Source organism: Numenius arquata, chromosome 5 (assembly GCF_964106895.1).
Source record: "Numenius arquata chromosome 5, bNumArq3.hap1.1, whole genome shotgun sequence".
Classification (NCBI taxonomy): Eukaryota; Metazoa; Chordata; class Aves; order Charadriiformes; family Scolopacidae; genus Numenius; species Numenius arquata.
Window position 1 is genome coordinate 64,269,564 of NC_133580.1, and position 20,710 is coordinate 64,290,273.

General features: G+C 41.6%; 1 protein-coding gene across 2 annotated transcripts in view; it reads right to left on the reverse strand.

Annotated features, from left to right (window-relative positions):
* Positions 1–20,710, reverse strand: part of PPARGC1A (PPARG coactivator 1 alpha) — a 388,237-nt gene that overhangs the window by 13,802 nt on the left and 353,725 nt on the right. For both annotated transcript variants that reach the window (XM_074147113.1, XM_074147114.1), the window contains exons 3-8: positions 15,442–15,636; positions 14,340–14,462; positions 13,237–13,441; positions 9,130–9,175; positions 8,948–9,021; positions 109–1,021 (exon numbers count right to left, since the gene is read on the reverse strand). In XM_074147113.1, coding sequence (XP_074003214.1) covers positions 109–1,021; positions 8,948–9,021; positions 9,130–9,175; positions 13,237–13,441; positions 14,340–14,462; positions 15,442–15,636 — 1,556 coding nt within the window. The remainder of the gene's footprint in view (positions 1–108; positions 1,022–8,947; positions 9,022–9,129; positions 9,176–13,236; positions 13,442–14,339; positions 14,463–15,441; positions 15,637–20,710) is intronic.

Genomic DNA, 20,710 nt, shown 5'->3' on the forward strand with positions numbered 1-20,710 from the left:
GGATTAAGTTATTTCTTGGTTTTTCCTTTCTTTCCTTTAAGTTGCTTTACGTTTTTGCTCTTTTCCTTCTTAACTACGATGATGATACATGAATTTGCTGTACTATACCTTGAAGAGGATCTACTACAGGGTGACCTTGATCTCGATCGGGAATATGGAGAACGGGAACAAGACCTGCGTTGAGGAAAGGATCTTGATCTAGAGCGTGTCCTTTGGGATCTTTGAGAAAATAAGGATTTGGGTGGAGACACTGAATCTCTGCATGGAGAATTAAAAGAAGAGCAAGAAGGCGATACATCAAATAATGAATAGGCTTGTGTCCCATCCCAAGGGTAGCATAGTTTATCACTTTCATCTTCACTGTCATCAAAGAGACCATCCATTGCTAGTCCTGAATTTATAAACATAGGTAGTTTGGAGAATTGTTCATTACTGTAATCACTGTCCCTTAGTTCTCTGGTCTTATCTGCTTCTTCATCAAAAACAGCTTGGCTGGGGTGACCAAAATGCTTATTCAGTTCAGCCCGAATTTCCTGGTCTTGGAGCTGTTTTCTGTTATTACCGTGGGATCCCTGCTTACTTGTCTGTAAAGTCTCTTTCTTGAAAAACTGGTCTTGTTCTAAAGAAGAACAAATCTGACACTGCCACCCAGGTGAAGAATCCTTAAATTCTAGTTGTCTGGAGTCCTGAAGTTCCTGGGATATTTTAATGTGTATTTCCGATTTCGAATTCACAGATTGACAGTAGTCATGGTCACCAAACAGCCGCAAGCTGGGCCGTTTTGTCTTTCTCTCCTCATGTCCATTGGACAGTACTGTAGTCTTGCTAAGCTGTGCGTACAGCTCAGACTGTTCTGGACCCTTCTTGATCGGGTTATTTCCTTGAGAACCGGAAGACTCACTATAGCGGGGCTTTTTTGAAGGTGGTACAACAGTCTTGCATGATGACTTCGGCTTAGGTGAAGTCCTGAAAGGATTATCCTGGTTGGCTTTATGAGGAGGGGTCGTAGGTGGAGTTAGGCCTAAGGGGGGAAAAGGGAGGAACAGAATATTTTTAAGCACGCATATGACGTTTATAAAGGCGGCTCGTGTGCTTCTTTAAAACAGATACAAAGCAAGACCCATTCTATGCCACTTTAACACTACTAATACTGGGAATAAGAGAATTTGGGCTGTGAGACACCAAAGGTCTGGTAACGACAATAGCAACAGTACTCATGCATTGCTATTAATCTTCAGCATCACTTCTGTCCCTCCCCTTCCTTCATGACATCCGCCTCTCTCTCTGTAGATTTTGATAGAAAAGATCAAGAGATAAAAACCAAAAGGCTTTTTTTTTTTTTTCATTAAAAATCAAAAAGATTTTGATATAAAACTCAAAAGTCAAAAGACTGGCACTGTCAAAAACCTGAAGAAATTAGCAGACAAAAACCTGAATAAAAGCAAGCTCGAGAAAAGTAAATGAGTGCTACCAAAGGAACCCTGGTAGGACGCAGAACTTGAAGGCAAGGAAGTACAGCAACTCCACAACCCGACTGCAATGACTCTTTGTCTCCACAGTTCATTAACTTATTAAACCATTGCTAATGTATGTATAACACATTCTTGTAAGCATAACTAATACATTTTGCCTGAAATGTGGTTCTGCAACAGAAACCCAAGTGAACAACAGGACAACTGCAACTGTAATGAACCATTGCATTTAGAACTAAATACTAGTGAGAATCACGAAGCAGGGAGTCAAAAAGAAACGGAGAAGTATTTAAAGAATAAAGATACCACTAATTACCAGGATTGTTCACATAACTGTGATAGATTATATCACTTATGGTGAGACAAAATTGCAGGAACGACTACAGCCAGTTCCAGTAAAACCTGGGAACCCCTGGGAACCAAAGCAGCATCCTCCAGTTATTTTTAAAAGGGTAGAAAATAACTCTCAATATTTTCTGTAGAAACCACAGAATTTCTTCAGACTTTGCAAAAGGATAACCCAGGACACCAGGGCAGAGCAACAGCAAACTGCAGCCACTGCTCAGGAGATAATTACTCTTCAGGAAGATACTTAGTACATTATGTTTGAAAAATTTGCTTCTGTCCAATTGACCCTTATGTAGTTTAGAAGTGTATATGCTTAAAATTAAACAAATTAGACTGAGATTAGGGAGTTTTCCTAAATAATCCAAACCATCCTTAAGAGCTTCAGAAGCTGATGCTGCCAAACATTTCTTCTTCTAGCTCAAGCAACGAGCTTTCCATTACTTCCTTAGCAAGAATGACAAGAGAGGGCAGACACACTTACAGGAAATGTGTATTTCAAACATGGCTATAGAGTTTTGTTTTGTATTTTTAACCATGCAACAGAGCTCAGCAGATCAATGCAAATGGAACATGTTTTATAGTGTTTTGCTGTAAAGAAGGAAAAGCGTCCATCGATGCATAGCGCTCCCCAAGGAGCATAAATGGAGACTGGGAGTCCCACTGCATTAGCTGCAATGAATTTGTTCCAGAAAAAAAAAAAAAAAAAAAAAAAAAAAGATAGGAGTACCAAGGCATGAATACTTGATGTGAGAGAGAAGCTTGATTTTGTCTGAACGTTTGGAAAAAATGGTTACGAGCTACCCGTGGCTATGTGGAGACTTCGCCTGATGCCACAAGAGTCAGGGAAACTGAGGCGAAGATAAGGACACTTAAAACTCTTAAGTACCTCAAATTTTAATTTAATAGTGAAAAAGTTTTGTGCAAATTCATCACTGTTAAACTATTTCCTTTCATTTGAGTCCTCAGTTTTTTCTCCCTTCCTGAAAATTCACCTGAGTCAGCCTTATGTATTTCAAACCTTTTCCACCTCCTCACTAACAAATATTTTTGACTACCAAATGATTTTTTGGTAAAACGACGAGAACAGTCCTCTTCAAAATTCTGCAGTAATAATTTCTGGATTAAAACTTCAGGCTCAGATTCAACAAAGATTTGACTAAGCCAAATCTGTTTTCTAGATAAAAAATTTAGGACTGTCACTTTTACTCATGAAATTATACAAGCCGTGAGAGGCTCTGGGGTTAGTTACTGACTTTTTGGATGTAGTTTTAAAGACAGAATGAAGCAGAAACTCCACAAAGAACATGCATATTTAAGAATTTCAGGCAAAGAAACCCCAGAGATAATCGAATATTCCAAATAAAATATTGTTTCCATTTCCACTTCTTTAAATCTAGCCCCGGCAGGAAGCCAGCTAAACACAGAGCACAACGATTTCCAGAGCTCTTCAAAGAGTCCAACAATGTTTAGAGGAGGGGTAAAAAAAACTCCTCCTGAAAAAACCCTTGCAAAAGTACAGACTGAGCTAAATTTACTGGCACTTCTCTTGCTGGCAGAACTGCGCTGGAGACAGCCTAAGAAAGGGCTTCCTCGTGGCATTTTGGCTTTTTTCCTGGTTTTCAGCAGAAGCAGGAAGTGCCCAGGCAAGTAGAAACAGATGAAAGTTGGAAAAATGTTCATTTAACTTTTGAACAAACCTCCACCGGGGGGATGGAGGAGGGAGAGAAGTTTTGAATTCATGTCACCACGACAGAGTCCACCCTCGGCGCGTCCCATGACCCATCTCCAAACCGTTGAACTTTGAGAAAACCAGTTGGCTGCACCCTTGCTCATCTCCACACTAATCCCTGGTCATCTTCACCGTGGGCCACGATCCCACATCAGTGGCGTTACAATATTCTATAACCATTGGATTATTTGGGACGCGCCGATTTCTCCGCCAATGTGTACATTTTAGCGTTGACAGTACAAGGTATATTCTGTGCTCTCTCTTGAACTTAGCAGGTTTTGACAGATTTATGGAAGGACAGATGGCCATTACGGGCTGAAGGCTGACAAGAGGCAGTTCAGAGCATTGTTAACACACTTGCACAAACTCTCAGCAGTGCAGCGCTGTGCAGAATGTAATTCAGACTATAGCTTTTTTATTGCTGCCTATTTTCTTTTGTCAAAAGAGCCTGCTGTGCACAGCAACAAATGGCTGCCATTACCCAGAATGTAATGGGTGTCAGACAAATCACGTAACACAAACAATCAAGAGTATGTAGGTCATATTTCAACAGAGCACAACCTTAGCAATATTTATGATTACTGCATTGAAATGTGCTCTATAATAAACAAGTACCTCTACATCACTCACACTTATGTACTTCTGCACAGCAAATCTGTTAGAAGTGGTACATACTCTACAATCATCCCCCTTAAACAGTCTTTTTTCTTTTTAAAGTAAAAGGCGAGTATTTTTTCATGACATGCTATAAAACCATTTTCTTTGTAGGGACTTTTCTTTAATTGAATGGCTTCGGTAAATGGTACGTTTGCACTTTGCCTTGCTCTGTCTATAGACTACGAACTCACTCGGCGATCTTGTGCTTTAAGAAGAGCGTAGATCAATTTGCCGGCGCTGCCGCCGAAGCAGCACCGTCCTCCCCGAGTCCCTGCAACAAAAGGTGTTCGAGTGTGCGCTGACTCTGCCACCTTGGCCAAGCTACTTATTTCCAGAAAGTCACTGGGAAACCACTTTTAAAAGTCTTAAAAAAACTCCCTTTAGTAACTCATTTAGTTCAGCTAAATTGATAACCAGAAATTAGGGGAGTGCCTTTGCACAGAACACGACATCTTGACTTTTTAGGACTGATTTGCAACGCTGTTTTACGTAGACGGCAATCTTTCTAAAACTCTACTGTAACTGTCATAGCATTTAAATGTTTGATGATGTTTGTTGTGCTTCGAGGGGGCTGAGAATTAGCGTCTTTTGGGGAACACAGCCCCAGAAACTTTCTACACATGCTTTTGAGAAGCATTGAAAATGAATACTTTTATACCTTTTAAATTTGAAAACGGGTTGTCAAGGCAAACATTATCTAAGGCCACTTAAAACACTGAACACGAGATAACAGCTCAATTCAGTAAAAGAATCAGAAGAGCTTTTGTGTGGCACAAGATTGCAGAAGCCAGGAAAATATAATAAAATTAAATAGCCATCATATAATAAAAAACTACATGCTTGTTGAGTATTCAGTTTAATCCTGTTGTCAGTGCTGCAGAGAATAAACACAGACGCCTGAAAATATCAAATAATTTACTACATTTTACTCCCTCTGGACAACTTTTCGCATCTCACGTCTCATTTTATCAAAAATCAGTCTGAGGTCAAACAAGTTCTTATATGACAGATTTTAAGTATTTGTTCTGACAACTAAGAGGTAGCACAGATCTAGAGGTGGGCAAATAGCAAGGTGTAAGTATCCTCAAGGATGCTCGTGAATTCCAAATCACCATTCAAGCTCGTTGTGTTCATGCGGCCTTTTCTGTCATCTTTTTGGAGAAATTAAATTTTGCACCTATAAAGACTGGTGAGGAGTTTTAGGCTCAGTTAAATCACAGGGATCTGTGGGAAAATGAGAGACTTTTTGCCAAGTCACCTGTTGTAGATAAGAGGGTGGAAATAGCCCTCCAGTTACTGATTGAGCCTTAAGTGTGTAAACTCACTTCATGCACTCACACGATGGATTTGAGTATTTAGAAGTGAAGGTTTAAAAAGACACTGAGAGAACAGAGAGAGATGAATTTCAAGCATTCAGGAGCCGTGCCATCTAACTTTGGGCATTTAGAAGTTCAGCAGAAAGTCTAAGGCAATCATTGAGGAGCGCTTGTTCACCAAGAAAAACACAGCCACCTCCAGAGGCGGAGTCATCCTCCCAGTCCCTGTGCCTGCAGGTGCCCCCTCAGCCTGGCTGGCAACAAAGAGGAAAGAGCTCTTCCAGTGACACAGGAATGTCCCATGTTCCTGGAAGACATCAGAGAGGTTCAAGCCCGTTGCCTCTTAGCAAGTTGTGCAAAAAAAAATAGGGAGAAGGACCTCTTGTGAGCTTCTTGCTCAGAATGAGACTCCCCTTACACAGAAATTTCCTCCATATCATGATGTCCTGGGGCCACTTTCCTTAGAATAGCACTAGAAATCAGCTGCAGGAGTTGGGATTTTAGAGAGCAATAGACTTATTCCTCTATGATAGGCCACTCAAAGTGCATTCAAAGAATTCTTATGTGTGGCTTGAAAACACTTTAAAAAAAATGTATTTGTTCCTTGTAATTTGACAAATCAATGTTTTGACAGTTTTAGGGAGGACAAAGTTACATTCACAACTCCTAACAAATCTGTTGTAAAGCAAGATATAGCATCGGCAAGAGAATGGTTTCAGTTTGACTTTAGATACATGAATCCAAAATGTGCGTGTGACGAAGATTGATGGCTCATGTGGGAAATGCTTTTATTTATTTATTTTTCTACTCTATAGTTAATTCATCAGTGAGGGAACCAATGTTGTTTTCAGCAGAGAGATCAAGGGAGCTGCTATTTATATTAAAATACTTTGTGCTTCGATAGCGCGAGCAGCAGTGCTAATGGTCTTTTCAATTCGGCAGTGAGATCAAGGCAACTCCTATTTAAATTATAATAAATAGTACTTGTACAGTGCAAGCTGCCCTATATAAGGACAATGAGCAATGCGGTTATCTGGATATAATTTGGAGTTGCCAGGGTCTCACTAAAGAACTCTAAGGTATTATTAATCACTACTGCCACTATTTTTTGCCTTTCTTTTTTTTGGTTGATTTTTTTTAAACTGAAGTGGGTCCCAATTCTGCCATGATTTACTCACAAACGCTGGAAGTTCTTCAGTACTCGATGTTGTTTCTGTTATGCGCTTGTCTGCTTCCAGCACAGGCAGACTCATGACACGGGACACTACTGCAATACAAATGAGTTAAAAAGACATGCACAACCACTCATCTATTTATAGATTTATGTTCATATATGAATATAAAACTAAAATCTATGTCTATGTGAAGGCAGAGGGTAATACAGCTACCAAATCACGAAATACAGTCTCCTGAAACCTCCTCAGCAGGCATTGTGAAGACCAGAGCAAGTGCAACATGAAGTCCAAGAGCCATCATCATGTACGGTGCTTGGTAACACTGCCCCAACTCCCTGGCCACACACGCTCCACCAACTCTTACTCCTCCTAATTATCATCAGTTTATTTTCTAGCTAGACTCTATTTACTTCCAGAGGGAAAAAAAATAATCATGTTTTCATAGTACAACGTTCCTGCTCACATATTCATCCAGTCCTGCTGTTTCACAGCTTCTGATGCATGTTTTAATGCGCTGGTTCTCCTGGTTATATTGTCTAAGACAACTACAGAGCTGTTGTGTTTCCTCCTCTGTGCACAGCTGATGGAGCAGAATGAACTTGGTCATACCGAGATCGTTCCCGTTACCATTACGGAGGCAATACTAGAGGACCATCCAGGGGTCAGACCGACTCCCAGCTTCTGTCTGGTCAGCTGAGGGGAAGAGCAGGCTGCTCTGGCTGGGAGAAAACACTGCTCCCCTTCAGTGATTTCAAGGGCTGCTTGTGTACCACTCCCGCTGCAGTCACCTCATCTGCCCCTTTCAGTTGGCAGCACCGGGCACTGACCAACCAGCGCGCTTACAAATGGGCATCCCTCGTGTAGATTTGCTCTCCAGTAATGATAAAGGAGGCTTCTCCGAGTGTCACGTCCACAGGCACAGGACTTTTGCCCTGTTTGTGTCGGTTTTGCAAAAAAGAAGGTGCGTTGGAAGGATGCTTCCTTTTCTCACGAGAAGAATGATTAAGACTGCAGGCTTTCGGGACGTGGCAGAAGAAAGTGGGTATATTTTAATGCTGAACTAATGAAGAAGTTTCTGAAAAAGTGCAGTGATGGTCGTAGGGAGGTGAAAGCCCAGAGTACATACACACATCCAGTGCTTGGGCCTGCTCGTGTGTAAAGCTGCCACTGAATTTCAGGGAACCAAGCTGATTTATGGTACCTGAAGACATATTTTGTGATGCCCCCCAAAATGCTGGAGGCCACACAATTTACAGACCACTGTCATCTTGAGAGAAACACATGCCAAGTACATCTTCTCCCTGCCCTTGGCAGGGGGGTTGGAACTCAATGATCTTTAAGGTCCCCTCCAACCAGAACCAGTCTACGATTCATTCTACGATTCTATGATCTCTTATTTTTCAGTATGACACAACTGAGAAAGAAAACAGTCTTGGCAATAGCTGAGGTGGAGCTCAACACGCGCTCTCGTGCTCAGTTCTGGACGCTTCAGGAAAAGAGAGGCAAAGCAGAGTTCAGAGGAAAGCAATAAACCAGATCTGAGTCTGAAGGAACTGACTTCAGCAGAACGAAGAGCAGCTGAATTAAATGAGTGCAATGGGTGATGCATGAACTAAACCAGCTCATGATAAAAAAATCTACAAATCTTCAAAAGGTACAAACACCAGGGATCTGAAAGGAGGAGGAGGATAAAGGGAGGTTGTGTGAAGCGTGCTAATGGAAGAAATAAAGAGAAAGCGAGAATATAAAATGAATACCAATTTAAAAAATTACCTCTAAGCTATGGAATACTTTTCCAGTGGTAGAGGAGAAAGCTGTTATTTGTGACATGTTAATCTAGAATTGACAAAGCACTGAAACATGCAGTCACGTACAGCCCTAGACCGGCCTGGAGACAGACTGGGTGACATAACTTTTCCATCTGTACCATCTATTACACTGTGCTGTGGGGTTTGTCTTTGAAAGATGGTGCTCAGCAGTACACAAATCTATGGGGAAATGGGGAAGTATAACAGATAAATGGTTTCATTCATATTTTCCCAGAAATTATGCTCTCTTGTGTGGGTTTGGAGCCGTATTTTCAAACACACTCCTTCACAGGTAACCGGATAAAAAGTCAATGCTAAACTTCACCAAAGTTAATCTACTGGAGACCTCTGTGAGGTCTCAGTGTACATGTGGTATATTAAAATGAACAAACACACACGCAAGCCATGCTTAAAGGAAGAGCCAGCACTCCCCATTTCTCACCTGCAGTTCCAGAGAGTTCCACACTTAAGGTTTGTTCAATAGTCTTGTTCTCAAATGGGGAACCCTTGGGATCACTGGAAGACAGGGCACATTTATAAAAACAAGCTGAAATGGAGTTGCTGTAGCCAAAATCTATTGAACCCCCCTCCCTTTTATAAATGTTTGCACTTTTTAGTACTTACTTTGGTGACTCGGGCGTCAATGGAAGTGATAAACTTGTTGGTTTGGCTAAAGGAAAAATAAAAACAATTATGGAATATTTAAACACTCTATAAAGTATACTAAAAATATTTCTTTTTATTTTGGTGCTGGAATCCCATGTCAGTCAGGGCTGAACTCTGATAGTTCAATAGCTATTTCAGTGTATCTTAGATAGATAAATAATGAAACTCATCCTGATTCCTTACTACTGGTACCAAAAGGGCACCTAAATTTCAACTATGATTTACATCAACTACTGTACCTCTGAAATACAGTACACAACCCAAATGCCAAGAACCTTTCAGAAGAAGAGTGGTACATGTTAAAAATCAATAAAGAACTCTACAGGATACACTGTGAAAACATTATTTCTCTTAGAGTTAATTTAGACTACAGTTCACGTTTTATTTGGAAACAGAAGCAGCAGAATAACTATGAAGTAACAGAACGTTATGAATATTCAGTTAATTTTACTTCTACAATATACAATTTTATATATAGCACTGAGAATAGGTTGTTTCTATGAGGCCAGAGTCCAACCAGTTTTAGTCCAAATTTCTGCAAATTATCCTGCAAACTATGACAAGCCATGGACACAGTCACAGATGGTTAAAAATGGGGTTGAAGCTCTCAGCACTACAATCCCAACATACGCAAAAACCAAAGCTCTAGCTATAAAAAACACAAGTCTTTGTCACTTTTATTCATATACAAACTTGCATTTTCCCAAAGCAATCCAAGAGCTAGGATATTGTAATACCACTAAGACTCCTTTAATTGCCAGCAAAATGTTTAAAAATTAAAAATAGTATTACTTGCAAATTTTACTTTTCAGAAGTTAGATTGATGTTTAAACGCAGAGAGCATTGTACCAAGAACAACAGCAGGGGATCTCTTCTGCAAATTAATTACTTAAGACAAAATGTTCCCCTTGAACACTCCTGCACTGCAGATCTTTTGTCCAGAGTGTCACTACTGCGTATTTCGTATTCATTCCAGGCTTGGAGCTCCCATCAACATTAAAGGATTTTATATGCAAATTGATTACTTTTATAAGCTCTAAAGCATTCCTGAAGCAATATTACTTTTTTTTTTAAAAAAAACCACCTCCTCAATTCTCAAGAGCTGCATATTGTTTCTCCTCCTCCCCGTATGAAAGTGAGAAATGGAAGCTCAGGTGTTCACCTCGGCTTCACCTTCCTCAGAAGTCACCGCTGGAATGAGAAGATGCCCCTCAATGAGTAATTTGGCTGATCCAGCACCGCTGCTGATTTGTGCATAAAAAACAGGTGTGGTAAGACTGAATGTAGCCTGACACATCTTTGTGTGTATTTTATATACATCTAGGGATATTAATGTTTGCCAGTGGCTACCTAGAGGTAAAACTGGCTTAAAAAAACCCTCAGACCTTACAGTAAGGCTCTGGAATAAAATTTTATACAAGGGCTTTCACTTTTTTTTTAGAGGATAAAAATCTGCATACTCTTACCCAATTTAGGCTTTCTAAGGAAGCTGAATGTGTAAGAGCTATTTAAGCCTCTAAAAAGTCTCATTCTAGCTCTCATTAGTCCCACAGAATAATCCCACATCAGAACATATATTTTCAGAATTCTGAAGCGCCGAGGCACAGTGCGAACCTGCCAGAGATGGGCACAGAACCAAGGCGTTATCTCACACTCGTCTGTATTCATTTTAGGCAGATATCACTGAGCTCTCCCACTGAGAAATTCCCATACCAAAACACCCATCAGTTTTCCTATTGCTAGGCAAGGGCTTGACCAAACAGTATTCCTGCAAAGGATTCGTCCTCACATACAGCTATTGATAGTGTAAATATTTAGTCAAGAAGACACTATTATTTTCCACGGTGCCTGTTTATTAGAGTTTCAAGGTCTACTGTGGTGTGCTTTTTTCTTATTAAAAAGGGTTCACATGAAGTCGCTTGTCCCTGTAAATTGAAAACATTCAGGTTCAAAAGAACTAAGTTTCCTCATGGGCAAATTTCAGTGCAGAACCACAGATGATCTTTGGCATGAATGGGTTTGTGGACATTCCCGTGGGTTTGCAATATGTTTGCAACAGTAACCCTAAAGGAAAATACCGTTTGACTTATCCTTTGTGAGCTTTCCCTAACTTTGAAAGAAAATATCAGACCCTGGTTATTTCTTAAAACAGAAGGAGCCAATTTTCTTGTACTTTTGATTAAATGTATGAAAAAAGGACTGCAGGTCTGCAAATATCAGTTAAATTTGCAAGGTTGATTCTGCATGAATTGACTGTCCAAGCTGAAAGCATTATGTTCTTGTATTTGTATTATATGCAAATCCATTGATATTGAAGTCATATATTGGTGTATGAGGCAAATTTGCTGAAAAAACAACATTTCAGAAGCCTGTAAATTAAACTGCAGGAATTAAAGAACAGAGTAATTTCTCTCTACCTGCAATATCACCACACTCACAGTTATCTGGTAGGTTAGCTATACATCCCTTTGGACTTTCCTAACCTCTCCTTCTGCGCTGTTTCCACAACCCAATGTGCCCTGGTCCTCTGCACTGAATCAACACAATTGCCTCAGCCGGGGAAAAAATGCAGCTCTGAGCTGAATAGGAAGATTTTATAATCTGTATTTATGCGTGTGTGCGTGTGCATACATCTATGTATGTGTATAACACAGATGTGCATAGTAGTATGTTGTACATAATAAACCTTATCACGTATCACCTTAACACCCAACCCAGTGTTAATAAAGCCTGCTGTAACCTCTGGCAGGTCCCTGTTTCCGTATCTTTGCAGTAAGAGACCCAGGTTTTACACGTACAGGTTGTGCCGTGAAGCAGACTGCTGAAGCCATCCAGAAGGAGTGGCAGTTGGCATCCAAGAAGCTCTAGGGGCAGTTGGATTTCTTTCTCGCAAGAAACATTGTTCAGAGAATTTGAGACCATAATGAGGAAAACTATACTCGGGATGTCAGAACGTACAGCTGCGAGAAGGGTATTTAGCGTCGGGAAGGGAAGATTACTTTTATTAAGTTTGCTTATACTTCCTAGTGAGGAGTGAAAAATCAGATTTGATGGGGGCTGAAAATGCAGGAAGGGGGGAGGGGAAAAGAAGAAAACCCACACAGTTTACAATTGTTGCTTTAAAAATACCAGAACACTACATTTAGGGTTATATCCTGATATCTGTTGCAGCCAAATAACTTCCGCTGACTTCAGTGGAATCATCCAGAATTTGCACTGATGTGATTGAGATGGGCACCTGGCCTTCTAGATGCCAGGCCAATATGTGTATGTAGACGCATTTTAAAGTAACAGCAACTTTAAAAAAAGCTCCCTTTGGGCTTGTAAGCTTTTACAGCTTTCCTTTATCTTGGGAAAACAGGCAGGGGAAGAGGGGGAGAGAAAGGAAGAGAGGGGGCTTTAAGTTCTTGCATCCCTGTCATAGAAGCTACTTGTAATACAGACCCATTCTTTGTGCATCGGGGGATACTAAAAGTCAACACAAGTGTTTAGTTTTGGCCATAAAGCATCTAAAAAGAGAGAGAAAGATCAGGATGGCAGCTAAACTTTCAACTATTTACAAAATAAAATTACAAACTGGCATTCCAGCTTTAGCAGGAATGACACATTTATTGCTTTCCCTGTAGCAGTGAGAGCGCTATTTATTGTCTCTTAAGGACTACGTGGCAGGTTAACAATGCCTTCGGTTTTACGCTAGCAAAAAAGAAAGCTCACTAATGAACTGGCCTGCCCAGCTTGTTTAGGGCTATAATGATTTCTTAGTGGTAGAGTTTTCTGTGTGAATAAGTATCTCCAGCTAGCTTGGGATATTAACATGTGTTATTTGTTAATTTTTTTTCACTGAGATTCTTTTTCTGAGGCGGGGGGCAATAGAGACAGGATTCAATTTGTTTAAAAGCTAAATCTAGCTAACTAATTCTAACTTCGTTAGTCTGCTTTAAAATTCTCCCTACGCAGAAGAGATGCTGGATTTACGACACTAATCCAAAGAACAGAAGAGGTATCGAGGGTATTCGCAACTGCGGTATTTCAGCTTCCCCGCGTTGCTGCTGGTCCCACACCCACCTTGCAGATGATTTGTCTGAGACTGCAGATGGGGCTTCCTTTTGGAGGTGCATTTCTCTTTGCTGCTGTTCCTGTTCTCTGCTGGTTTGGTCTGAGGAGGGTCATCATTCGTAGTCAGATATTTGAGAAGTTCAGAGCAGGGACGTCTTTGAGGCTTTTGCTGTTGACAAATGCTCTTCGCTTTATTGCTCCATGAATTCTCAGTCTTAAAAACAGGACATAATAAAAGAAAAGAAAAGAAAAAAAAAAAGCTAAAATTAGTGAGCTGAACCTTATCAGAATGGATATAGGTTTTCTGAAGAGATGAGATTTTCAATGAAGTGTTCAGTCTAAGTGTACTAGATCTATGAGCTGTGAATAATTGTTTGCAGAACAAGGAAAGAAAATTACATTTAAAATTCCTAAATGACATTTATGCAGCTTTTTATTTCATTTCTCCTACATTTCAATGTTCCTACTCAGCAACATGTAACTAACAAGACCCTACAGCGCCTTTACTGTGAACAAAAAAATAAGCTGGTTTAAACCTTAATTTGCTGCTGATTGCTTGAGCCCAGTATTCACAACTCTCTTAAGTACCCCTAAACGCTCTGTTTTCAGTTACAGTGAACGGCAAGACAAACATTGTTTAATACTGCCTGCTAACAGAATTATGTCAGAGCCCCCATTCTATCCCATTAATGGCTGATATACATCTTTCGCCAAGAATCCAGCGTCATTTTTCTTAGCTCAGACAGCTGGCAAAATGGCAGTCCCGCATCCTGGAGTCACTCATAAACAACACCAGCCCATCAGCAAATTTTATCGCACCCCCTACTACTCTGTGTATCAATAAAGTAACAGACGGTGGGACTACAACTGAACTCTGCCAAGAGAAAAAGCACAAATGAAATATTCAGAGCATAAAGGAGCTCAGGTGATTTTCTGAAACCCAGCCTATAATCTGTTCGCTTCTTTATTTCTTAAAAGCAGTTGCAAGATAGTAGGCAGATTAATACAACACATACAGATCTACTGCTTGCTTGGTTGCTGAAAGCATAAAAGACCTTGTTACACTTTTTCTTTTTTTTTTTTTTGCCTTATTACAAAGATTAAGTTTGTACCTTAACAACCACAGGGCTTGCTCTGATCCTGTGATTAGTGTTTGCATGGTTTTGTGTGCTGAGACCACTGCATTCATTGTAATTTAGCTGAGTGTTGGCTGGAGCCAGCAAGAGCTTCTTAAGCTACAAACACATCAGGGAAAGGGAGGTGGAAGGAAAAGAATAAAGTTATGCATCTTTATGGATTAAAATGACTTATCTACATTTTTGCATAGTTACTTAAAGTTAGCTACATCAATTTCAACAAGCAAAGTACAATAAAACAGAAAGAAGGGCTTGATATTCCCCACAGCAAACAGATTTCATTTTCTTCTGGCTTGGCAGGGTATTTCTGCTCCCTTTACTGCAGTATACTGCGGGGCAAGCAGAAATGACAGGGGTCTTGGATTTCTGAATCCATGGCAAAATGAAATTCTCGGCAATCTGTTTGACAGAAGAGGCCTCTGATCTAAACAGAGACGTAAACTTTAACAGACTAATGGATACACAGCGCCAAGATGCAGGTATCTGGCTCGGCTTCCGCAGAAGCCAGTGATAAGGGGCTTTCAGCAGAAACAGAATCACATCTCACACTGGTTTTACTGAGTAAAATGCATATAAGGTTTCACCCACATCCTCACCCAAGGTTCAGTTTTGCCCTGATTAGCACTAAGCTGGTGCTTACTGGTCAAATCAATGTTAAAGGCACAAAATTAGCCCCACATCCTGCCAGGCTCAATGGGCCTTTCTTTACAGATCACAAAAAGTGATGTCTAAACATAGATACAAAAAGAGCCCCGAGAAGTGAAATATGGATTAAAACCCCTTACCCTGACTTATTTGAACAGAATGATAAGCAAACGTGTCAGCCATTAGCACTAGAATCTCAAAAACAATCTCTTCAACAGACTTTTTAATAGATTGCCTGATTAGTCATCCTGTGGCTATTTGGTGGGTTCCCGCCCCCTCCCCCCCCCCCCCCCCCTAATTTTCAGTTCTTTTCTTGATTTTTCCTTTCCAGACTAAATGAAAAGGCCAGACCTTACTGTGACTACATCATACCCATGCAGCGGGTAGCCAGGGGCACATCCAATTCCTGTTAAACAGTAGGAAGGGTTCTTACTAGAGACGGCTCTTCTGCCTCCTGAGTTGGAGGGGTGCCGTCGGGCATCGGGGAAGGGCTAGCGGCATTTTCGTTGGTCACATCTCCATCTGTCAGTGCATCAAAGGAAGGCAACCCATCCTCATCCACGGGGATGCTGTCCAGTGTTTCAGTGAGAACGGCTAGCAAGTTTGCCTCGCTCTCTTCATCTATCTTCTGTGGGAAGGGGACAAAACACAAAAAGCCGAACCAGGTGAGAAGAGAGAAGGAAAAAAAGCGATGCCTCTGGATGTGAAAAAAGCAGTCAAAAGACAGTTAAACCAGCCCTTGAAATAGTAGCCAGCAACAACGTCTCAGAAGATGTAATTAAGTGCAATAAAATTATCCATCTCTGCGTTCAAGAGAAATCTCTTTGCGCTCACACTGTATTGCTCTAGTTTACTTCTCTTGCACATTTTTTTTTTTTATCCGGTGTTAACAACGAGAAGTAATCACCCAGGGATTGTATTACAGGATATGCCTAAGCTGCTGACACCTAATGATGGTGTCAGCCCAGGCTGTCTCTTCCTTTCTCTTTTCAATGTTGAACATCAGCTAATTGACCTGACAAAATTACAAGAATCAGAGAATAAGACAGCTAATCAGAAGACCAAAATGAATCACCAGTGAAATGTGGAAAACCTTGTTCACATACACGGCCTGGTGTAAGAGAGAAAGGTTTTTCCCTTCCATATTTCTGGAAATCCTTGCTCCCAAACCAAGCCAAAAGCTTCTGATTCCTGAGCATTCTGGCATAAGAGTAGCCATCAGGACTCCTATCGTAGGTGGCAGGCTCTTTGGGTCTCTTTTAAAGAAATGTATTAGGCAGGTTGCCTTTGAAGTTGTCCTTTTGAGTTATGTCGTTCGAGTGCTCAATGCGACTATTGTATGCGTTTATCTAATTCAGACCGCAATTATGAAAAGTAGATTAATTCCTAATCAGATGTGGCTGCAATGTTAATTTATATTAGATACCTTACTTCAGCAACAAAACTTCTTTTTGTCAAATTGAGTAAATTTAAAAGCCTTCCGATTTTTTAACGAAATATAGTCCCTACTGTATATTAAGGTACAGATTTCTGGAGTACTGAGAGTTCTCAAGAATGGAATTGTGTAAAAATCAGTATATTTATTTTTCAGAAAGACTGGAAATTGATCTTGACAGATCAATTATCTAGGATTCCTAGGCTGACCCTAGTGCCATTAAAATAAATGAAAAGCCTTTCACTGATTCCAGGGCTATCAAATTGGGAGTTTTTCCACTGGCTTCAGAGTGGGTCACCATGCTCCAGGTTCACGCTGCAAAGAGATTTCAGCTGAGTTCAAATGTCATCGTTTAAAAGGGAACTAGTCAGGAAGAGAGCAGTAAGACAAACAAAAGCTTTTCCTTTGGGAAAAAAAAAAAAAAGGAAAAAAGTCAACAACAAAACATTGGCAGTAACACCTCAGAAAATAAATAAATAAATAAAAAAGGAAAGTGAATCTGGGTATCACCTCAGAATGACTTTTTTCAGTAATACTGAATCTACCAGACTCTGAACGGAGATGCTCATAAACCACACAGATAATTGCTCCTGCCAGGCTTCTCTGCCAAATCACACCTCACGGCTTCTCACAGAAAGGCTCTGTCTTTGAGCTAAAAAGCTACGGCAGGGCACAGACTGTTCTGGTGCCTACAGCATCATCCCCAAGAAACAAATAAACACTCAGGCAAAGCTAATGCTAAGGAGAAGTGTTTACTTAAAAGGACAAAAGAGTCTTGGCTGCTGAGAAAAAGAGTCTAAGTCCTGGTATCTGGTGATGTCCACCATACCAAGCAGACAAACGCACAGTGCCATGAGAATTCAGTCTGCAGAGGGTGGAAATAAGCAGAGGGAAGCCGCCTTGTGACTCAAACCGTGCTCCAAGTGCAGCTTATCACAGCCACTTTTTGAGAGGCAAAGAGGAAAATTACGGTGTCACTTCTAAGAAAGTAGGAAAAAGGTGTTATCAGGCGAAAAAAAACCCCCGCTTTGCGATGTCACAAAGTGCTGACTTTTTTTTCCAACCCCTTGCAGGCGGTGGGATGGATGGTGGCAAGAGCCACCCCTCAGCTCCGGGGTGGCTGCCTGACCCCCAGCCCCACGCTGGGAACCTCAACAGCGAGTCTAGCTGGTGGGGGGCACCACCACCGCCCCCTTTTACTGAGCCTCGCAGCTCACAGAGCTGACAACAAAGCTGGAAGTGTTACTATTTCTAACGGGGAATGCCTTCTTTAATAATAGCATGCCAAAAGAAATCCTGATATTTGCTGTTAGCTGCTCAGCTCTCCTGCTTTAAACAGACATTCAAGTGCGCTGACATTCAAGAAAGAGAAAGTTGAGTGGACACTGGTCCTCATCACAGCAATTTCAATTAGTTTTGTACAAGTTTCAACATTCAAACACCCCAGAGAAAGCGCAGGATGTGACAAAGAGGACTCTGTTAAACAATTAATGTCACTTTCCATTATTGCTTCAGTCCCAATTTACAGAGCAAATAAATCAAAGTCAGCACAGATGAAGCACACTAGCTGGCTAACACATGTCTATTCACAAACGACATGGCAGCAGGAACACATTAGTCAAGAAAATGACATTGCGAGATAACCTTTTAAGGGTTTAACTGTGCTCTTGCTCCTAATTGTCCTAAATTACTGTTTATAAAGAAACACAATTATTAGATACAGCAGAAATGGGGCTGAGGGGAGGTGCGGAGGGAGAGATGGCCGGGTACATCGACGTCTGAGCAATAATCACTGAAGCAGCAGCTCTCTGCTCTGCTCTCGCAGCCTGAGTCTTGGTGTTGACAGCACTGGGGAGAAGCAACGCCACGGCCAAACGCAGGCTCTTTCACGGTTTCCACGTTGTCACCGGAGAAGTTTGTGTTTCAGACTGGCACCCAACCCGCACATGGCACAGGCTCGGGGAATCGGGGGGAGCTGAGCACCTTCCATCTCCACCAGGGCCGGAGGAAGCACCGTGCGCTCTCAGGAGCTCGCTCCGCCGTCTCCCTGATCTCCACGCAGGGCCACGCTGGAAGGGTTCGCTCCTGTCTAAAGGAGGAGACCCGAAGTGTTTAGACCACCTAAATGAACTGCGGCGTGTAAAGAAAAAGGCTGGAGGATAATCTCCAACGTAAAGCCACACGGCAAAATACATGCAGTTATTAGACACGAAAACAATTCATAATGATGGCATCTTGCTAATTAATGGATCTTTTTAATACAGAAGCAGTTCTGCATCACTTCCCAGCCACACCACATACACTCCTTAACATCCTTGGCTGTTAGTTTAACATAAAGACATCGGGGCCAGAGGTTTTTTGACGCCTGTAAATTTTAACCCAGCTGAAAGAGGCAAGGAAACAGATATATGTCCCTGAACGCATGAGCTTCCACGTTTCTGACAGTAAAAATTTCTAGCATATCCAGAATGGCATTAACTCTGAAAAGAAATAAGATTTGGCACTGGTGTCACTGCGCAGGGGCGAAAGCAATGGGGAAGTCTGGGTGGTTCTGTGAACTGCCAGAACACCAACCAACCCTCAAAAATCAGGGATCGAGGTGCCTAAAGACCATGAAAAGTTCCTAACTGTGCTCTTCTCTGCTTTTACATGTTTTGTTCTAATGCTTTAATATTTCTACAGCACTAAAAATAATTCTCTGCCTGAAAACACTTTATTAGTTGTGTAACAATCTTATTCTAATTGGGTTTCTGCCTTCAGTAAAACGTCTCCAGAGATATTTTCTCTTTGGCCAGTGAAAAGCTATATGAAATGAGTTGATAATTTACCCACACAAAGGTATTTAAATCCTCTACCCCTGATAATTCCTTCTTTTTTGCTTATTCTGTCTATTGATGGAGCCGGGTTCACCTTGTGTTAGCTTTTTGCGTCTGTAACACCTGTTCCTTGTTGGCAGTCCCGCTACAGAGGCCAAAGACTGAGCTGTAACAGAGACTCAGCCACTTTGTCTTTCACACGCTTCCCTTTAGGGTGCAGATATTGAGCAACGTTGTGATTTTTCCTGAGAATTTTCTTCCTTTAAAAAAAATCATGCAATATTTTAAAACCACCATCATTACCGTCACCAATCCCTTCTTGAAAACCATGAAGCCAGGGTGCAGATGTCCTGCCTCGGGACTCTCCTGTAGCTCTCCCGCAGTCAGGTCAGGGAATGCTGATTCACTCCAGGAAAGGGTCAAGCCCATCACTTAGAACGTCTTTTCCAAATGTTAATAGTATCTCCAACACCTTCCCTCTGGTTGATTCCCCTCCGCCTTTCATTTGTGATTATTACACGCATGGCTTTTGCTTATTGTGTCTCAAGGAGTGAAATCAGCTAATGAATGATGATGCTCTAAAGTTCCTTTACTGATCATTTCAACAGCGCAGGGGCCCGTTGTGATTCACACGGAAAGATCAGGGTCCAAACTGCGGTATTAATCCACAGCCTGGAGGAGCTGGGAGCAAGTGGCAGCTTGCCACGTCTTCATAAAAAGCCCAGGAAACTTTGGGACAGATCCGCAGCTGGTAGAAGCTGTCACCACTCCAGCAGCCCAGCTCGGTAAGCAATTCAGAGCAGCCAGGTGTACACCTCAACTCACCAGGGATCGCCATTTCAACAACCGCGACTCATTTCTCCTCAGTAGCCTAAGATCTATTCATAGCACAATTAACAAAGAAAATAAAAAGATTTTCCTCCAGCTGAAAATATCCAAGTGATCTAAAAATACTAATACATTATGGCACCTACTTTCAAAAGCACAAAAACGACTTGTGAGCACATCTGGGACTTCCACCAGGATTTAATTCCTTAATGACACATTTTGGAATAAGGACGTCCTTAGGATTCACACCGCTAGGAGAAATGAGGGGTACAGATTCACCCCTTTTTGCCCATAGGGATGTAGAGGCACCGAAAAGCTCACCAACACCATCCCGGCCCTGAGCACCTCCCAGCAGGAGTGGGGGCAGATGGTACCTCAGCCCTGGCCCCACAAACCAACCTCTGCCACCCGAGGATGAGGAGCCACAGAAGCACAGGGAAGGCAGAGGGAGGGAAGGGATTAGGATGAAGGCTTGGCCTTCCAGCTCCTGCCAGTGAAAAATGAGAGCTGAGCTCAGGGACGGTGTAAAGGAAGAATTACAGCCCAAGTTTTCCCTCTTCTGGAGCAGGAGCCAACCTCCCATGGCACCGACACAGACAGTGCTGTCACGGTGATTTTGCTGC